This window comes from Chelon labrosus (assembly GCF_963514085.1).
Source record: "Chelon labrosus genome assembly, chromosome: 21".
Classification (NCBI taxonomy): Eukaryota; Metazoa; Chordata; class Actinopteri; order Mugiliformes; family Mugilidae; genus Chelon; species Chelon labrosus.
This window is the reverse complement of record NC_140354.1, coordinates 7202121-7222699: the sequence shown is the minus strand read 5'-3', so window position 1 is coordinate 7222699 and position 20579 is coordinate 7202121. Positions and strand designations below refer to the sequence as shown.

Here is a 20579-nt window from a genome sequence, read left to right as displayed (position 1 = left end):
GACAGAAGTGTAGCAAAAGTCACGTGTAAGAACACATCCAATTAAGAGGCCAGATATTTACAGATCACAAATTTACAGATCACAAATTTACAGATTTGTCTACGCATACAGATCGATGTACACATTTGCAGTTTTTTTTTTACATATTTGCAAATCTGGTTACAGACACACGGATTGAAATACACATTTGCAGATAGTTTTGCTACAATAATGGCCCCATAGAACGGCAGCAAAGTTTAACTAGACTAATTCAGCTCCAGAGTTTGTCTCAAGACCTCTACAGAAGGAGACAGCTAATTACAAATTGACCTTATGCCGCTGCCCCCCCAGTAGGCCTACTTGTTGTTTAGATGTTGGCTCGGTGCAGGAATCTGGGACGTCTCCTCCCTCTGTTTTCAACCGTATCGCCTCTATGCCACAAAGAACTGTAGTGGTGTGGTGTGCTCAGCATGTGAATCAGTTATTAATCAATATGGGTAAATTGGTTAGTTGATTAAAAAAAAAAAAAGATTTTGGATGTCTAACATCAGTTCACCTCCTTGATGGCATGTTGCCATGCAGCAACCAGAGGTGTCAAGTAACGAAGCACAAATACTTCGTTACTGTACTTAAGTAGATTTTTCAGGTATCTGTACTTCACTTGAGTATTTCTTTTTCTGACGACTTTTTACTTTTACTCCCTACATTTGTACACAAATATCTGTACTTTCTACTCCATACATTTGAAAAACAGACTCATTACTTTTTTAACCTCCACGGATGACAAAACGTAAAAGACGTGACATGATGGGACATGACTAGAGCATCGGACGAGAGAAGGAAAGTCGACGATCCTGTGTTCTTCTTCTACTGTTTTGAACTGTTGATTAGTTTGAGCTCTGCTGCCACCTAGTGACTGGAGGCTTGTTTATCAAGCATCAATAAAGACACAATACTGAAAGTCCACCTGACTCCACTATTTGAGAAGTACTGGTCTGGTGTGGTTTCTGTTGCTATCATTAGCTTTTTGAGGATTTTTTGGAAGCTAGTTTACAACGTTAGCAATGCTATGGGAACACACCGTTTTGATAGTTAACACTAGCTAGCGGTTTAAAAACAACAACTCAGTAACCCTCAATTTATTATTAAAAATTATTCCGGATGCTCATGAAGGACCTCTGATCAGTTAAGTCTAGATTATTCTGCTAGAACTTTTTCATTTTGCAAAATTATCAACGGATGAATTGTTAATGGCAAAATCTGGCAAAAATTTTTGCTTTTTACTTAAGTACATTTCAGAGCCTGTACTTTCTTACTTTTACTTGAGTAAAGGAGTTGAATCAGTACTTTTACTTTTACAAGAGTATTTTTTTACACAAGTATCCGTACTTTTACTTAAGTACAGAATGTGAGTACTTTTGCCACCTCTGGCAGCAACAGATCATTCACTTACATTGAAAATGAGTGGCATGTCATTAAAATAGAACTGGTTCTGCTCCTTGTTGTATTTCTGGAGCTGGGCAGCGTAGTCGTTCTTACATTCCTCCGCTACGTGTGCTCTCATGTGAGCCTGCTGCTTGGCCTGAAACCACACGAGACGCAAACAGGTTAGAGAGCGTCTGAGCTTCCTGTGGCTCATGCTCAACGCTGTAAATCTGTATTGTGCATTTCTTCCTCCCCTTCCTTTCTTACTTTTTCAACGTCGGCTTTTGTGGCGTTGATGTCCTGATCAGTTTTCTCCGTGTACGCTGTGGCAGGCTCTGCTTCTCTCCATTCCCTCTCAAAGCGCTTTTACTCTGATGTAGAGGAAGAAAAAAGATTTTACTACTTTAAGCAAATATTTTTTACGGTTGGAAATTAAAGATAGGGGAGGTTTGAGACTTGGGATTGACGGTGCTTTAGAATATCTCTGTTCATCTGTTTTTTACTATAGACAAATCAAGCCACCTAACTGGCCATACTGAATATGCAAACATTTGCTCATGGGGAGCGCTTCCCATCCTTCATTCTGTGCTCAGCTGAAACAAAACAAAAATGTTTATTGATCTTAAAAACTCTCAGACTAAACTTACACTGTCGAGCTGCTTGTATGTGCTCTCCAAATTCTGCTGGGCTTTCTTGGCCTCCATCAGATACTGCAGACATTCATAAAAATAGACAGTGTAGAGTGTAGAGTGTGAGAGAGAGAGAGAGAGGCAGCCATGTGTAGGGGCAGACAGAATAAACAATGACCTCCAACAGCTACACAGCAAAACATGCGTGAAAACAAATACCAGTGTGTCAGTTCGAGACGTAACGTCTTCGGCAAGATCCTGCACACAGCTGCACTGTTCCGCAATCCAGCAAGGACAAAGCCGAAGCATTCTTCATAATGAAATGGCACACCACTGCTCAGACCATGCGTCCCTGAGGACACTCTAAGTAAGGCTTCTTTCCTGCCACAGTAGTGAGATTTCACACGTACACTCCTCCCTTAAAATCTCATCCTTTGCTCTCCTCCTTAGCAATGTGTACCACTCATTTTAAATCCCATTTGGCAAGTCGTCAGGATGATGGTGAATATGGAGCCATGAGCACACATTGGAATACCCTAGGTGTTTTTGTCTTACAGGTGAGGGTGCATGAGTGGCTTATTTATTTATTTGGCTGCATCTGTAGCCGCAAATGGAGCTCACCGTCTTCCGTTCCTGCTTGAGCTCTTGCAGGTACTTGGTGAGGTCAATGCAAATGTTCATCATCAAGTTCTCAGCGATCAGCTCCCTCTGCCCCGCGTAGTCATTCATCTCATTCAGGATGTCCAAAAAAGACTGGTATCAGAATCAGAATCAGAAAAGACTTTATTGCCAAGCATGATCGTACATACAAGGAATTTAAATAATAAATAAAATAAAATATAGAAACTATATTATAGAATAAATATAGAAACTTGCTCTCAGATATATAAAATATAAAAATACAACAAAATACAAAAATATATACACAGTGTATATATGTATATTCCACCAGAACATTTACTGTGGGATGGTAGTGGGTTTGATGTGTTCATGGGGGGGGGGCTTGGCATTGTTCAGCAGCCTGACTGCGGATGGAAAAAAACTGTTCGCCATGCGAGTGGTCCTACACTCGATGGATCGCAGCCGTCTGCCAGAGGGGAGTCTGTTAAATAGTCCGTGTCCAGGATGAGAGGGATCAGCCACAATCTTAGCTGCACGCTTCAGAGTCCTGGAAGCATACAGCTCGTCGAGAGACTTCAGGCTGCAGCCAATCACCTTCTCTGCAGAGCGAATGACACGCTGCAGTCTGCTCTTGTCCTTAGCAGAGGCTGCAGCATACCAGGTGGTGATGGAGTTGATGAGGATGGACTCAATGATGGCAGTGTAGAAGTGAACCATCATTGTCTTTGGCAGGTTGAATTTCTTCAGCTGCCGCAGGAAGTACATCCTCTGCTGTGCTTTTTTAATTAGGGCGCTGATGTTAAGCTCCCATTTGAGGTCCTGGGAGATGATGGTGCCCAGGAAACGGAGGGACTCCACAGTGTTGACTGTAGAGTCACACAGGATGATGGGGAGGAGTGGGGCTGTGTTCTTCCTGTAGTCCACGATCATCTCCACTGTCTTGGAGGCGTTCAGCTCCAGGTTGTGGTGGCTGCACCAAGTCACCAAGTGGTCAATCTCCAATCTGTAGGCGCTCTCATCTCCACCTGAGATGAGCCCGATGAGGGTGGTGTCATCCGCAAACTTCAGGAGCTTGACAGACTCATGACTGGAGGTGCAGCTGTTGGTGTACAGGGAGAAGAGCAGAGGAGAAAGGACACAGCCTTGAGGGGAACCCGTGCTGATGGTACGGGAGTCTGAGATGTGTTTTCCCAGCCTCACATGCTGCCTCCTGTCAGACAGGAAGTCTGTGATCCACCTGCAGATGGAGTCAGGCACGGTCAGCTGGGAGAGTTTGTCCTGTAGTAGAGACGGAACGACCGTGTTGAAGGCCGAGCTGAAATCCACAAACAGGACCCTGGCATATGATCTGGGGGAGTCCAGGTGCTGTAGGATGCAGGCTTGTGCACAATTCAGAATTGAATTGAGAATGACTCCTAAATTCCAATTCAATTCTTGAATTTGAATTGAATTTGAATTGATGTCAAAAACAGGATCTAGAATTATAATTCGAATTTGAATTAAAGGAAGCAGAATTGCAATTCAATACAAATTCAAAGAAATTCATATACATAAGTGAAGTGTTTAACAATGAAGCTTTACAATATATGTCAGATATGATTTCATTACATATTCTATAAATGATATTAGTTTGAACTACTTGTACAGATTACATTAACAGGAAATGTTTCCCCCCAGCAATGAATGTTAAAAGCTCTAGTCACAGAACACATAATTAAGTTTGATTTATTGGAATTGTAATTTTCAGACTCAATGATAAAACATTTGAGGAGCTATTGAGAATTAGAAGCAACAGTGTTGCTCAATGAGTTTTGCATTGGAATAAATGACAACTGCATTTACAACGACTTTGTGTTATTTGATTACTTTGAAATGAAAATAACATTTTGAACAAAACTAATCAAACATTGAGGGAGTAATTTATTTCAAGAATTTGATCATTATCTATATGTTGGAACAAAATGTATGCAGGGTTGAGGAGTGACTAGTTATGTGTAATGACATTATGCTATTAAATTACAAAATTAATGTAATTGTATGTGAGATTCAACACATTCTTTCTGTTGTATGACTGTGTGGAATTTCTTTGAATTGCCATGAATTTAATTCCACTTCCTGTCATTCCAACTCCAATTCAAATTCAACTTCCTGTGGGGCGGAGTCAATTCAATTCAAATTCCAACTCATGAATTGAATGGCGGCCAATTCTGAAATTCTGAATTGTGCACAAGCCTGGTAGGATGAGGTGGAGGGACAGGTTGACGGCGTCATCCACAGATCTGTTTGATCTGTAGGCGAACTGCAGGGGGTCCAGGAATGGGTCTGTTAAATCCTTGAGGTGAGAAAGCACAAGGCGCTCAAAAGACTTCATCACAACCGATGTCAGGGCAACAGGGCGGTAGTCATGGAGTCCAGTATTCCTTGGCTTTTTGGGGACTGGGATGATGGTGGAGGCCTTGAAGCAAGCTGGCACGTGACATGACTTCAGTGAGATGGACAACCTATCATTTAAGAGGAGGGAAAAGGAAAGGGTGGAGAAATAAGGAACGGCGATGGGACCACTGATAAGATGACAAACGCATGGGCTCAAATAAGAAGTCAGCGGTGGGCCAAGTTGTGATAAGAAACTCATGACTTCCTTATTCCTGCTTCCTTCTAGAGGCATTTAAAAGACATCAGCAGTGGCCCTGCACTACTGTCAGCTACTACTACACGTCAGCAGCAACGAAGGGATTCTTCGCAGTTTAAGACATTGTGCCGTGGCCAAGTCGTCCCCAAGCGGGAGGCAGAGGCATAAGTCCCCAGTAGCGCCCCCTATAGACCGTGTTGCATGAAACTTGGTGGGCTTGTAAGGAGTCATCCACAGAAATATTTGCGTGCCGCCCATAACGGCCCCTGCAGACGTAATGTCACACAACTTGATGGGTGTCTACACAATATTCTAAATTTCATGAAGTTAGCTATTGTAGTTTTTGAAATATTGAAATGTTACTTTTTAGCGCCCCCTAGAGACCAAGGGTCACAAAAGTTGGGGTGTTTGTACAGAATCATATTATTATCAATGATATTGTGAGGAAGTGCCAACTCCCTCACTGTTTACCGTTTATAATTTTAATTTTAAATTTAACTGAGAATGGTTTTTAGTTGGGTTAGGTTTTTTTGTATGCTATGGGAAGAGCAGCACCCCATTTGTCTTTGTTAAAAGACTGCCTTTGTTTGAAATATGGAGAATAAAAGTCATCCTGTTTTTCTGTTTTCTGTTTTCTGTTTGTGGTCCTGCATCTCTCTTTACTACAGATATAGTTTAAGTTTGAGTAGATACTTCACAAAATATTAGCTTTGGACTTATACTGCGCCATGCTGTAAAATTAATTAGCCATTAACTTAATTAACTTAACGTAATCAATAACTCTGCTAAAGTTCTTTTGAAGAATTTTCATTATCTTTGTCCATAAATGATACATGCCAAGTTTGGTGAGAATTGGATGAACAGGCTAGGATGGCAGATTAAATCTCAGTCCACCTCCTCTGTTCAGAGAAGCTTTTTCCAGTCTGACATAGATGCTTCCTTTACTCCTCTTTCAAACCATCGGTCTTCTACAGAGGACGTGGACTGAGATTTAATCTGCCATCCGTTTACAATACAGTTTTAACTTCTGTCCCCAGAAAGTTTCAACCCCATTCACAACTTGACACTGGAGCCTCTGACGGACAAGAGTCGTTAGAGCACCATTCATAGGGAAGAGGACGGGGACAATAACAGTCCCCCTTCAACGACAGGTAAGTAGCCAACCGTTAATGGAAATTAGCTGCACCAGTTTCTTGTTGTCCCTATTTAAACCTCAGACTTCCCACCAGTCCCCTAGAACTGAAGAAGCTACTGAGCGGTGAAACGTCTTCGCAAAAAAAAAAAAAAAAAACTCTACAAGTCCAGTTGCCTTTTTTGAGCCTTATTTGGATATACCATGACCCGGATGACTGAGAACCTTCACAGACAACTTCTCCAAAGTTATCCCAACAGCTCGGATCAGCCCTGGGAAGAGTAGGCTAATCCCTGTGTGATAAATCCAACGCAACCACTGCTTACTCCGGCTTTGATTTCCTCAGCAAATATTGTAAGGGAGCATCATAATTCGCTAATTGACTTGAGCTTGGTGTCGTTAGTCTAGTTTGTTCAAATATTTTTCATAACGAAGGAAACAGGGGACAAACTAGCTTTCGTATCTGCATCACTCCCAAATCCTAATTCTTAAAGGGCCAGTGCACTGAAATACACGTTACACTGGCCAGGGGGTTGATACAGGCCCACAGCTTGGATTGGTTCAAATTATATTTTTGTCTAAACCGTATTCTTCTCTGTCTAGTTTATTTAAAAAAGATAAATGAATTTAAAAAAATGCACCTCCCTGTTGAAGTGTCCTCGAGCAAGACATTAAACAATGGTGATTCCGTGTTCATCATCACTCATCACACATTGTCCTCCTCATATGATGCTGAGACACAATGATTGGTCCATGCGCTCCCTGTTTCAAGATTACTCATGATTAAGGGAAGCATGAAAAAAGGATGCAATGCCCTTTCCAGTTTCAAAATCAGCAGTCACCTGCTTCTGTTTATTTGTTTTTTTCTGGTTCATTATCTAGGCGGCACAGTGGAGAGGTGGTTAGCACTGATGCTTCACAGCGAGAAGGTCCCCGGTTCGAATCCATGGGCCTTTCTGTGTGGAGTTTGCGTGTTCTCCCTGTGTCTGCGTGGGTTCTCTCCGGGTACTCCGGCTTCCTCCCACTGTCCAAAGACATGCTCATTAGGTTAATTGGTGATTCTAAATTGGCCGTAGGTGTGCGTGTGTGTGTGAATGGTTGTCTGTCTCTCTGTGTTGGCCCTGTGATAGACTGGCGACCTGACCAGGGTGTACCCCTGCCTCTGATGACAGCTGGGATAGGCTCCAGCAGACCCCCGTGACCCTTAACAGGAATAAGTGGGTACAGAAGATGAATGAATGAATGGTTCATTATCTGCAGCGGTGTCATACAATGACTATAGTATTTTAGGCCTGTACAAAATGTACATGTACAAATACAGTATTTCAAGAGGATTAAAGTGACACTTTTAAAATGTGGAGAAAAAAAGAGAAAAATATCAAAGTACCTTGCAAATAGAAACATAGTATTCTAATATAGGTGTAACTTTGCTTGATCATTTACACCAGTAAAAAACTACAACACTATTTCACACATGTATATATATTTACAGATTGGATGAACGATTAATTGGATATGTAATTACAAACTGAAACTGTTAGCCCTGTGATAGACTGGCGACCTTGAATGGAATGCATGAATGAATATCCTATTACATCTTCATTTCAGGCAGGACATGCTGAATGACCCTAAGACTTTTCCCCAGTCATCACGGTGGTCATGTGGACGTCTCTATTACTGACAAAAGTGTATTGTCCCTCTATTTTCTTCCAATTGGGGTAAACGATCCCGGCCACGATGATGATGATCACTGCAATTATCAGCGCACAAATGATTGCATAGGTAAAATCAGGTGTACCTGCAAATCAAGCAATAGAGTAATCAGTATCAAAAGATTACACAGACGCATTCTGTATATTACATATAATCTATTCAAACAGTCAGTAATGCAGATTCTGAATTTCAGTATACTATATATATAATCTCTTTAGACACTACTCTCACTGTCAGCCATGTGCATACTGTCTATATTCCTCTGTACAAACCTGCACTTTATGTAACTAATATTTTCTTTGCATTTCTGGTTAGATGCTGACTGTATTTCCTTGACTCTGTACCTGTATGACAATAAAGTACTTGGTGTGTAAGTAACATCAGCATCAGTTACTGCTCTACGGTTTCCAGTGGTGTTACCTTTCATCATCAGTGTGACAGATCTTGTCACATTCCCAAATTTATTCGTGGCAACACAGATGTAAACACCACTACTGGTAGACGTGGCTCCTGTTATCGTAATGGTATTCTGGCGCCACACAGTGGGCTCTGAATTTCCTGTAGAAGTGTGGCTCCATTGGATCTTAGGGGGAGGGTTGCCCTCAGCGCTGCAATTTAGTGTCACATTTTCACCTTGGATGAATTCCATAACATGATCTCCTTGAACCTCCTTGAACTCAGGGGGATCTGTGCAAATAAATAAATAAATAAATAAGTGTGATTTGAGAAAAAGAAATATGCTGCGAAACGTACTTCTAATCTCAAATAACCTACATTTACAATCAATAGAACAAAAGTTTAAAAAGCTTATTTCTGTGATTCTAAAGATTAAAAACTTACACAAAACATTGACATATAGCTTGTGGGTGGCTTCTCCATGTTTGTTGGATGCTGTAATTAAGTATTCTCCTCTATCTTCCTTTGTCCAGGACTGTGGGGGGACAATCTTCTTTTCATCTTTAAACCAGGTGAGCCTGGGTGTAGGTATTCCTTCTGGTTCACACTGGAGCTTACCATTCACTTCAACATCATAGCTCTTCTTGCAGGTGAAAGAGGGGCCGTCTGTGAATGTGAAAATTGTATCAAAATAGTCTTCAGACAAATGATGGCAAAAGAAAAGAAAGTGCATTTGAAAAATCGTTTGTCTTGAAATACACACTGAGCCAGGTGTGATGCACTCACATTCTACCGTGATATCAACCTGGACGCTGTTCCTGCCCATTCTGTTTTCAAATTCAGCCCTGTAGTTTCCTGAGTCAGTCCGGGTTAGAAGCGCAGATGGATTCATCACTTCCTTATCCTTATAGTACCACTTAATTGTGGGTGGAGGGTTCCCATCAACGTCACAGGCCAACATATCCAAACTAAACTCACGTTCCACAACACTGTCGGGCTCTGAAATCTTTTTGATGATTGGTTTATCTGCAAATAAATATCCGAATAATCAAAAACTGATATCTCCAGAAGTGTTTGACACATTTGGAAAATATTAAATGTGTGGGGTGAAATCTTACAGTGTACAAAAGCGATGTATGGGTTGGAGGTTGTAATTGGGAGAAACTCTGGTCCACTGGGTCCAAGGTGCAGCTCAGCATGACATCTAAAAAGTGCTCCATTGTCTTCTCTGGCAGGAATGATAGTCAAGTTAGAAGTAACATTGACTGGAGTCAACGTGGTGTCGCTGAATGTGTCTTCGGACAGAAATTCACCAGCTCGGTACCACTTCACTTTGAGCTTCTGTACAGGAGCCACATTGTTGATGCTGCATTGCAGCTGGTACTGTGTGCCCTCCAGCATCGGACCACCATCCCGGATGGACACAGTGTCTGGAGTCTCTGTTAATAAAGCAGTGCAAAATAACCTTGTAACCAAAATACTAGAAGAGTACATACTTTATTTATATATATATTTATTGGTAAGGATGTAGCATTTAATTTCCACATAAAAAAAAATGGATTTGTGCTATTAATAAGATAGGATATGATGTTGTACGCCATCATGTTTTATGTATAAACTGTGAAACGTTTCTGTTAGCAACTGGCATCATTATGTTCCCATATCAAACAAATTGTAGGACAGAAGATGATGCAATGCAATCTGTAGACTTGTACTCACGATATACAGTGATGTTTAGATATTTTTGACACTGTCTGTCATCCACAGTAGCGTAGCAGGAGGATTGTACATTCCAAGTTTCCAGTTTTTCAACCGTCCACATCCGAAAGGTTGCACTTTTAAAACCTATGCCTCCAACCGTGGACTCCCAGCCTAGTCCATCAACATCTGAAGCGCTGCAGTTGACTGAAACTGGATCTCCAAATCTCACCACAACTTCAGGGGGAGTCACTGTCACCGGGCAACCTGCCATTCACAAGCAAACATATATTCAATCATTGTTTCTCTCTTTTTTTAGTGCACAGTATCAAATATGTCATCAGCAGAATCCAAAAAATAATCAACTCAGATTTAAAAGTAAAAAAGCCTGTACCAGTACCAGTGCCTCTGGAGGAGGTAAAAGGGCATTGCATTACATACATGATAAGATGGATAACTACAGTTATTTAATATTTAACTGTACAAAATGGTCTTAGTCTGGAAACAATGGGATTTTTACTCACAGTGTGCTGATTGTGGGTTTGAGAAACAACAGTAGGTAAACTTTTATATTGCCTAAAATCCAGCTGAGCCTCACATCTAACCTCGACTAAATTATCTTCTCTTCTGACTGTGAGGTTCAGAGTGCGAGACTCATTCACTGGTGTTCTGGTTGTGTCGCTGAAAGAGTCCATACATTGTGCAAAATTCTGATTTTGTCACACTCTAGTTTTTAAAAAGTATTATTAATTATTCATATGCTGTGCTATGACGCGGTAACAGATGCTCTGCTACATTTTAATTAGGGCCGGGACTTTAACGCGTTGATTAAGATGAATTAATTACACAAAAATAATGCGTTAAACATTTTTTACGCATTTTAATCACACTTATTTTTGCACCGCGGAACGTTTCTCACTGGATGAGTTTCGGTGGACCGATTATACTGGAGCACCAACTGGCGTTCATTACCAGAGCCCGTCATATCGTTATCATTTCATATCGTCAGAGCCCGTCTACGACGGGTTTCACCCCCAGAATCCACTTTTCTCAGGATATAATTTTTTTATCAAGTAATTTGAAAGTTGCATTCAAAAGGGGGGGGGGGGGGGGGCTAAGATAATACCAGAGAACGTCTAATATGGGGAGAAGTTCCACTCTCACTGAACTTCCGGGTTCTGAACTGTTGCAGTTCCACTCTGGTTCCATATGAGGGCGCTCTCAGGACGAGTGCAGAATGAATGGCGGTCTATGGAGCAGTACCCCTCAAAATCCACTTTTCTCAGGATATAATTTTTTGTGCAGTAATTTGAATATTGAATTTGAAAGGAGATGCAAAGAAATTACACATTGCTGGGTGTTAGATTTTTTAGAGTCACTTATTTTGCTTTAAAAAGTATTTTAAAATGTCAATGACGTCATACACATCGTACGACCAGATACTGCTTTACGGCAATCCTTCAGTCACTGCTTTGGTGCTTTCGCGCTCTGTACTTTCTTTTCTCTCGAGGCATGGACAACACAGCTGACACGGGTAAATAATCGTGCTAGAAGAGTTTCTGTTTCGTTGTTTTAAAAGACCGGGCCGAAAAAAAAAAAACTTGGGCGAAAAAGTCCGTCTTAACATTCTGGTCCCGCTTCGGATGCCACGATGCCGTCAAGCGGGATCTGGTCGTAATCAGTCCATCACTGACCAATCAGCGTTCATTAGCACAATGCTAGCGTGTTATGGGCAACAACAACTCAACCTGTAAGAAAACGAAAGGACATAAGTTCTCGTTCATTCAACTTTTGACCTATAACCCATGTTGAACTTGCAAAACCTACAATCAAATCTGAGATTTCTCTACGACAATCGGGTGAAAGAGACACATTTAGCCGTTTAGCTCCATAGAGTCCCATTCATGTTGCACTCATGGCGATCGCCCCCAGTGGAAATCTGGTGGAACTGCAACCAAAATTCGTTACAATGGGACTTAATAGAGAGTGGGAAGGCTCTCCGTAGACGGGCTCTGATAATACACTCAGCTGAAAATGGTAATGGTGGTAACTTCCTGTGCGTAGAGCGGGTGTGGTGATGGATTTTTATGTGAATTATACTAAGTATTAAATAGGGCCGGGACTTTAACGCGTTAATTAAGATTAATTAATTACACAAAAATAATGCGTTAAACATTTTTTACGCATTTTAATCACACTTATTTTTGCACCGCGCTGCATATCGTCCAATGGTGTAAGTTTAAAAACTTTCGGTTAAAAAAAAAAAGATTAGTTAATAATGATTGGCTAAAAGCGGTGTCACTCAATTCTCTGATTTCTCATTGGTTGAAAATGTAAACAAGCCGCCCCCTGTTCCCATGGGCTAGCTGTGTCACTCATCTCGTGAACGTTAACATGCCGAAAAGACGAACCTTATTTAATGCCGAATGGTCAATAGAGCACAGGTTTGTGACAAATTTGTGCTCTTTTGACCATTCTTAAATCCGTTAAAATACAGGTGGACTGCAGCTGCACATACACATACACATAAACACAAATACACTGCAGACATGTCCCCAAATGACTGAATCCCTGTGGAATACACTGTGGAATTTTCAGTTCAATATTCACCCGTTACATGGTGTTTTTTCTTCTTACCGTCTTTTGTTGTTTACATAAAAAGTACTATATGCTTATTAAGAACTGGAATGTATATTTTTTTGCATTTATTTATTTATTTTTATGTAAATTTAATTTGCAAATTTAAGGCCATAATGTTCTCCTCTGTGGCACTGCACTTTGCAAGACAGATGTATTGAATAAATACAAATACTGTGAACAAATACTTTTCACCTTCTCAGGAGTACTTTTTCCTCTGTTACACATCATGATATATCATAGATAAATTGTCTTGTCATGAACAGACTATTTCAGAATCACTGTATCATGATACCATCGTTATCATGTACAAAATTGTATTGTCGTGGGGAGTACACTAGAGTTGTATGTTTATGTTGTATGTGTATGTATTTTTCTTTCCTCACTAAATGCTGCAAAGTGTCCTCCTTTTTGGCGTTGTGGAAATGGCCACCCTAGGTGCACATCGCTTCTATCAAAACACTCTCATGTTCATTAAGTTTTCAGTAATAGGAGGGTTCACTGACAGATGTCTGATCTCCTCACATACACTTGACCACTATCCAATGAAAGCAAACTATCATTTAACCAGAGGAAATCTAATGGATAATATCATTCTAATGCTTGGATCCCTGGGCTAAAAGTGCTAATTTCTTTAAACTGAAATTTAAATCTGGAAAAAAAAAAAAAAAGAAGAAGAAAAATGTTTACTCACAGTGTGCAGAAACGGTTTGAGAAATAGCAGGAAGTGGGCGTCCGTGTGACTCAAGACCCAGCTGAGCCTCACATCTAACCTCGACTACATTATCTTCTCTTCTGACTCTGAGGTTCAGAGTGCGAGACTCATTCACTGGTGTTCTGGTCGTGTCGTTGAAAGAGTCCGTCTTGCTGAGTTCATTGTTTGTGTACCACCTCACTGTGAGATACTGAACAGGAGCAACATTGAGGACATCACACTGCAGTTCATACAGTTTCTCTTCACCCAAAGCCTGTACATCAATGATAGAAAGGACAACTTCTGGGTTCTCTGTTAAAATAAAATTAAATAAAAGTTAGTTACATATTGTTTTTGATCATTCTTTCCACCGTACATAAAATGTAAACAAAAGTTGTACTTACTGTAAATGGTGAGGTTAACGTCTTTGCTGCATTCATGAGTATCATTTATTTTTATTATGCACTCTACTTTCATATTCCAGCCTGTCAGTGACAGATCCAGTGAGGGAAGCTTTTTCTCGTCTTCCGTCAGAGCACCGTCTTTTTCAACTTTCCAGATTGTGTCCTTATACTCCTCGTTGTCGCTGGTGCAGTTTACATGAAGTTGACCTCCATATTCTTCTACAGCCACATCGGGGTGCACGCTGAGAGGGTTTGGCTCTATAGGGCACACGCTGTCTGCGTCTGTGGACAGGTAAGCAACGTGTTCCTGCTTTAAAAGTAGACCTTGCTGCCCTCTGGTGGTCACAACTGAATGACACACCCTTGAGTTCTTCACACGAACTTTTCTACTGCTCAATAAAATACACGCCTTAAATAATAGGAGTAACTTGCACTATTTCATATTAATTTATTTATTCAGGAAATGCCAGTTTTAAATAACCATGGCTTATAGTGTGATATTTGATGTTAAAAAAAAAACACAAAGAGAGGCCCGGGAAAGTAGAGAAATGCTGACGGAAAATTCTGATTGAATATTCATTTCACATTCTATATTTAAAAATTACCATAAAGTGTTTAATTATTCATATGCTGTGCAATGACACGAAAATAGATGCTCTGCTACATTTTAATGCTTAGTTTAATTCACGTAAAAATCCATCACCACACCCGTTCTATGCACAGGAAGTTTTATCTTTCTTTATATTTTCTCTACCAGAACCTCACGAGAAGGTAATTATTCTACAAAGTATTGTTATCCCAGTATTGCCGTTATAGGTTTTATCACAAATCACTGAATAAATTTTCATCTGACAAGTAAGATCCACACAGTGCTATTTGTAAAGCATCACTCACCACGTAGTAAAAACATGAGCATGAGGAAACACAACATCCTGAGCAGCACCAGCACCTCCTGCATGCTGGGGGAGCATGCAGGAGGCGGGAGGAGGTGATGTTGTTTCAGGATGGTCCAGAGGCCGTCCACCTTCAAGACCTGGATAAGATGAATAGTTGCTCAAGCCTGGCCCCAGTGATGATGAAATGCTGCTGACAGTTACACGAGCATGGGTGGAACAAAGGAAGGTGAAGCGAAATTCAACGCCCTGTGGGACAGGAAACGGAAATACAAAACCACACTCGCTGCGTTGAGCAACCCCCAAAAGAAAACTTCCCTTCTGTTTTTAGAATAATTCTCTGTGTCATGCAGAACGTGTTTTCAAAACTGCCACAAAGAAGCTGATTGCACAGGATTTTATTGAAAAGCACAATGCAACATGGAAAACGTCCAATCTTGTCAGGTAATTGCCACGCAGACTTGTCTCGTTTGTCAATGTAGTGCACCTTGTTCATCATTCAGTGATTCATCCTCATGTCACATTTCCAAACACTTATTTTAGTAATAAGACCCAGTGAAGGGTTGAAATCGTTTGGTTGCCTCTAGATATGTCTGAGGATCATCCACATTACGTTCTGTCTCACAGGTCCATAGTGCAACACCTTTATGTGGGTTTGATCATCATGGAAACTCGTTTGAGGGAGTAGGAGCCTCCGTGGAACTCTGCCCAGTAGACCCCATCCTGATAGCGGCTTCGGTAGTGTCCACCCCGATACCACACGCCATTCAGATTGGAGTGGGCACACATGTGATACCACCAGCCTCCTTTCTGGTAATGAGCACAGTTACCTGACCCAACAGAAAAACAAATATAACTGCTATTTATTATAGAAAATACGATGGAGAGGTGTCAAACAGGAGCGGAGGAGGAGCAGACCTGTGTAGCTATCCTTGTCTCGATCCAAAGTGGTGAAGGCCTTGTTGTTGTGCCACGAGAGGGAGTCCCCTGCGCTGCCGTGGTATTGTCCTAACCGCAGTCTGTACCAGTCGCTCTCTGGTTCCAGGTGGAAGCTGTCATACTCAGCAAACACCTGCCGACCTTGCCAGTCCTCCAGGGCCACCCGCAGCTTATACGGAGCCTGTTTAGTGAGCCAGTAGAGGTGTTCCAGGCCGAGCCAGTACTCTCCATCAAGGTTCCCAAAGCCTTGCTGTCACACAACAATACACAGGTTTAATCTTCATTTGTTTCATCTACTTTTAGATGTGCTGAATAGGTCGTCAAATTAGTAAATACACAGTCTCTCCCTAATATTAACCATCAATATTAATAAATAATAAGAGCGACTGAATGTGTTCAGCTTCCCAGACTTTAAAGGTGCATGAATTCACCTTGTACTGCTCCCAAGTCCTGAAGAAGTTGACGGATCCATCCTGTCTCCTCTGGATGACAGTCCATCCTCCCTGAGCATGACTCTGCTCACACCACGCCTGCAGGAGACGGTTGGCACTCTGCGGGCGAAGCAGGTAGATCCCGCTGGTGGTCTCACCTGATTCCAGCACATGCTGGCAGTCCCGCCATGGCCCTGGGTCGTAGGAGAATGTGCAACCAAGCCAGGGTTAGAAAAGAGATTTACAGATACTGTATTTTGTAATATTATAAAATTTAAGATATTGAATTCAACACTATTAAGTAATAATATGAACATTTAACAATAGTAATTGTTGCTAATGTCTCAGTTTGAAATCCTTCATTGCTGCCAATGGACAATAGAAGCAACACATTTTATAAGTAGAACTGAGATAGAAAGGATCTTTTGAATCTGTGAATTGTCATGTTTTTGTAAAAAATAGTTAAATGCAGTGCTTTTACACAGACTCTAAATAAGTACTGGCATTTTCTAAAGCTCAAAAGACTCCTGCGCCCAGAGGGTTTTAAAATTCAGTTTTAACAACAAGAAATTGCAGCTTTATCTGCGAGCTACTTAAGAATTTCCTCTCCGGCACATGTTCAGTGTCTCATGTCACAGTGATAAGTGTGGCATGTGGGATTAGTGATGAGTGATAATTGTATAGAAAATGTACACACAGAGGAAAATCTCCCACACTGAGAGATAACGCCTAATGGTCTGATGTGGCGAGCATGTTCTCACAGACAGGATGGGGAAATGTGCCCTCTTTCTTTTGAAATTAAAGAAGTGTTGAGTCACACGCACGCTGGAGTCACTTTTGTTCTGCTGATTTCTTGAGGGGACTGCTCTGGTCCTCTGTTTTGTCATTTTAAACATTCCAGTTGTGCAAGTGTACACCAGAAGTGCCATTTAAACTTCTACCAGTACATCTTCATTATGAAGCCCTCGGCTCTCTGATAAAAGCTGCTGGCTGTTTTCTGACAGTGTTTAGGCCTTCCCAGAGAGACAGGACCAGCAGTTCACTGACTCCATCAGCCTCTGCTGCTTATCTAAGCAGTTAAATAACTCTGGCAGAAGACTGACACACTAATATATACAGGTTTGGGAGATATCGGCGGTTGGGGTTTTTGTGACAGGGAAGCTAATGAAGGGAGGGCCTGTAGGAGGGCTGGTGGTAGTGGTGGGGAGGGAATGAACCCCCCCTCTTTTTGCTTCCTGCAGAGGAGGAGCACTTTGGTCCCTTTGAACATCATTGGTCATTTCAATGGCCTCTGAGCTGTAATTAGGATGCACATTAGGCTGGCTCTTTGGTGGTTCGGTCGTCACCTGTTTAACACAAAAACAACACACCATTCTTAGCCCTGTTTACAAACCCAGTGTATTTCTATATTTCAGTCAGTTTGTTTCATACCAGAGTGGACTGTGTGGAGTCCCTGCACTGGCACTGCTTCTCAAGGCAGGCAATAAACTGGTTCTGGGAGCTCATCATGGAGGTGAGGGCTCCATATTTCTTCTTCAGCTCCCTGTAATTACTGGACACCTGCAAAGCCCGAGATGTTGTCCCCTGAGCCACGGCAGACATAATGATGAGTTGGATAATGATCAAGACAAGACAGGGATCGCACTAATAGCTGGACAGAAGTTCTCTGCTTGTTGTTGTAGCATTAAGCAGGAGGTTCTCCACCCTTTGCTGCTCCAGAACTTGGTCTTTCTTGCGTGAATTCATGCTGCTACTTTCATGGCAAGGGCCCCCTCTTGCTCCAGTTGGACCTGGAGCCTGTGTTGAACTGATTGAACTTTTTATTTTGGCTGAAAACATTTCAGTTTACTCTTAAAAAGTGGTGAAAATATGAAACCATTACTTACTTGCAATTGAAAATAGTTTTGGATGCCTTTGTTTTGCTCCAGTGCTTTGCAGCAACTCCTAGCATGCAAAAAAAAAAAAAAAAAACATGTTCAAAGATTATGAAGAGTCACATATATGGACTGCTGCATGTGGTCCTCTGTAAATGGTGAACTGAAGGTAGAGGCAGAGAAATATGGGTCTAAAATAAATCTCAAGACGAAACAGAACGGCAGCAAAGTTTAACTGGACTAATTCAGCTCTGGAGTTTCTGTCTCAAGACCTCTACAGAAGGAGACAGCTAATTACAAACTGACCTAATGCCGCCGCCCCCCAGTACTTGTTGTGTAGATGGGGGCTCGGTGCAGGAATCTGGGACGTCTCCTCCCTCTGTTTTCAACCATAACGCCGCTATGCCACAACGAACTGTACTGGTGTGGTGTGCTCAGCATGTGAATCAGTTATTAATCAATATGGGTAAATTGGTTAGTTGATTAAAAAAAAATAATAATAATATTTTGGATGTCTAACATCAGTTCAGCTCCTTGATTGGCATGTTGCCATGTAGCAATAGATTATTCACTTACACTGAAAATGAGTGGCATGTCATTAAAATAGAACTGGTTCTGCTCCTTGTTGTATTTTTGGAGCTGGGCAGCGTAGTCGTTCTTACATTTCTCCGCAATGTGTGCTCTCATGTGAGCCTGCTGCTTGGCCTGAAATCACACGAGACGCAAACAGGTTAGAGATCGTCTGAGCTTCCTGTGGCTCATGCTCAGCGCTGTAAATCTGTATCGTGCATTTCTCCCCCCGCCTTCCCTTGTTACTTTTTCAACGTCGGCTTTTGTGGCGTTGATGTCCTGATCAGTTTTCTCTGTGTACTGCGTGGCACGCTCTGCTTCTCTCCATTCCCTCTCAAAGCGCTTTTTACTCTGATGTAGAGGAAGAAAAAAGATTTACTACTTTCAGTAAATATTTTTTACGGTTTGAAATTAAGGATAGGGGAGGTTTGAGACTTGGGATTGACGGTGCAGTTTAGAATATCTCTGTTCATCTCTTTTTACTATAGACAAATCAAGCCACCTGACTGGCCACACTGAATATGCAAACATTTGCTCATGGGGAGCGCTTCCCATCTTTCATTCTGTGCTCAGCTGAAACAAAACAAAAATGTTTATCGATCTTAAAAACTCTCGGACTAAACTTACACTGTCAAGCTGCTTGTATGTGCTCTCCAAATTCTGCTGGGCTTCCTTGGCCTCCATCAGATAGTGCAGACATTAATAAAAATAGAGTGAGTGGAGGGTCAAAAGACAGAGATAGAGAGAGGCAGCCAGGAGCAGGGCCAGACAGAATAAACAATGACCTCCAACAGCTACACAGCAAAACATGCGTGAAAACAAATACCAGTGTGTTGGTTTCAAGACATAACGTCTTCGGCGAGATCCTGCACACAGCTGCACTGTTCCACAATCCAGCAAGGACAAAGCTGAAGCATTCTTCATAAAGAAATGGCACACCACTGCTCAGACCATGCGTCCCTGAGGACACTCCAAGTAAGGCTTCTTTCCTGCCACAGCAGTGAGATTTCACACGTACACTCCTCCCTTAAAATCTCATCCTTTGCACTCCTCCTTAGCAATGTGTGCCATTCATTTCAAATCCCATTTGGCAAGTCGTCAGGATGATGGTGAATATGGAGCCATGAGCACACATTGGAATACCCTAGGTGTTTTTGTCACTTAGGTATGTCTTACAGGTGAGGGTGCATGATTGGCTTATTTATTTATTTGGCTGCATCTGGATCCGCAAACATGTACTTTAAGCCTCCCATATCATCTCCGCATGGAGCTCACCGTCTTCTGTTCCTGCATGAGCTCTTGCAGGTACTTGGTGAGGTCGATGCAAATGTTCATCATCAAGTTCTCAGCGATCAGCTCCCTCTGCCCCGCGTAGTCGTTCATCTCATTCAGGATGTCCAAAAAAGACTGGTAGCTGGACAACCTATCATTTAAGAGGAGGGAAAAGGAGAGGGTGGAGAAATAAGAACACGGCAATGGGACCACTGATAAGATGACAAACACATGGGCTCAAATAAGAAGTCAGCGGTGGGTCAGGTTGTGATAAGAAGCTCATGACTTCCTTATTCCTGCTTCCTTCTAGAGGCATTTAAATGACATCAACAGCAGCCCTGCACTACTGTGTAGCACATGTCAGCAGCAACAAAGGGATTTTATTCACAGCTTAAGACAGATTACTTGTAGCTCACGTGCATCTAAATATAATTCTGTTTGTTTTGTAAGGTTGTACAACAGACCCATCGATGACTCACTTGCAGTCTGGCTCATTTTTGCCGCATGTTAAAATGTAAATTGAAAAAAATGTTCTGGGTTTGATATGTACAGTTGAAAACAGATGTTTACATACACTGTGTTAAAAGACACATAAACATTTTATCCTCACTGTCTGAAGTTAAATCAGACTAAACCTCTCCTG

General features: G+C 41.6%; 2 protein-coding genes across 4 annotated transcripts; both read right to left on the bottom strand.

The window, feature by feature from the left end:
• Positions 1–7131: 7131 nt before the first annotated feature.
• Positions 7132–15004, bottom strand: LOC311506447 (intercellular adhesion molecule 1-like). Its single transcript, XM_084570401.1, has 9 exons — positions 14852–15004; positions 13958–14239; positions 13554–13865; positions 10244–10489; positions 9643–9963; positions 9311–9550; positions 8969–9190; positions 8549–8815; positions 7132–8213 (listed from the first exon to the last, which is right to left on the bottom strand). Exons 1-9 carry the CDS (start codon positions 14913–14915, stop codon positions 8044–8046), a joined length of 2124 nt encoding a protein of 707 aa, XP_084426527.1. The 5' UTR covers positions 14916–15004; the 3' UTR covers positions 7132–8043.
• Positions 15005–15234: 230 nt separating this feature from the next.
• LOC311506204 (angiopoietin-related protein 2-like) lies at positions 15235–20360 on the bottom strand. 3 transcript variants are annotated; one of them, XM_084570084.1, is made up of 8 exons: positions 19491–20360; positions 19292–19342; positions 18911–19015; positions 18671–18799; positions 18107–18164; positions 16221–16414; positions 15769–16039; positions 15235–15680 (listed from the first exon to the last, which is right to left on the bottom strand). In XM_084570084.1, the coding sequence occupies exons 4-8, from the start codon at positions 18779–18781 to the stop codon at positions 15496–15498; spliced, it is 819 nt and encodes a 272-aa protein (XP_084426210.1). In that variant the 5' UTR covers positions 18782–18799; positions 18911–19015; positions 19292–19342; positions 19491–20360; the 3' UTR covers positions 15235–15495. The 3 variants fall into 3 exon arrangements, with proteins under 3 accessions (XP_084426210.1, XP_084426208.1, XP_084426209.1); XM_084570082.1 differs by having other exon boundaries at positions 19292–20360; XM_084570083.1 differs by having other exon boundaries at positions 15769–15970; positions 19292–20360.
• Positions 20361–20579: the final 219 nt, after the last annotated feature.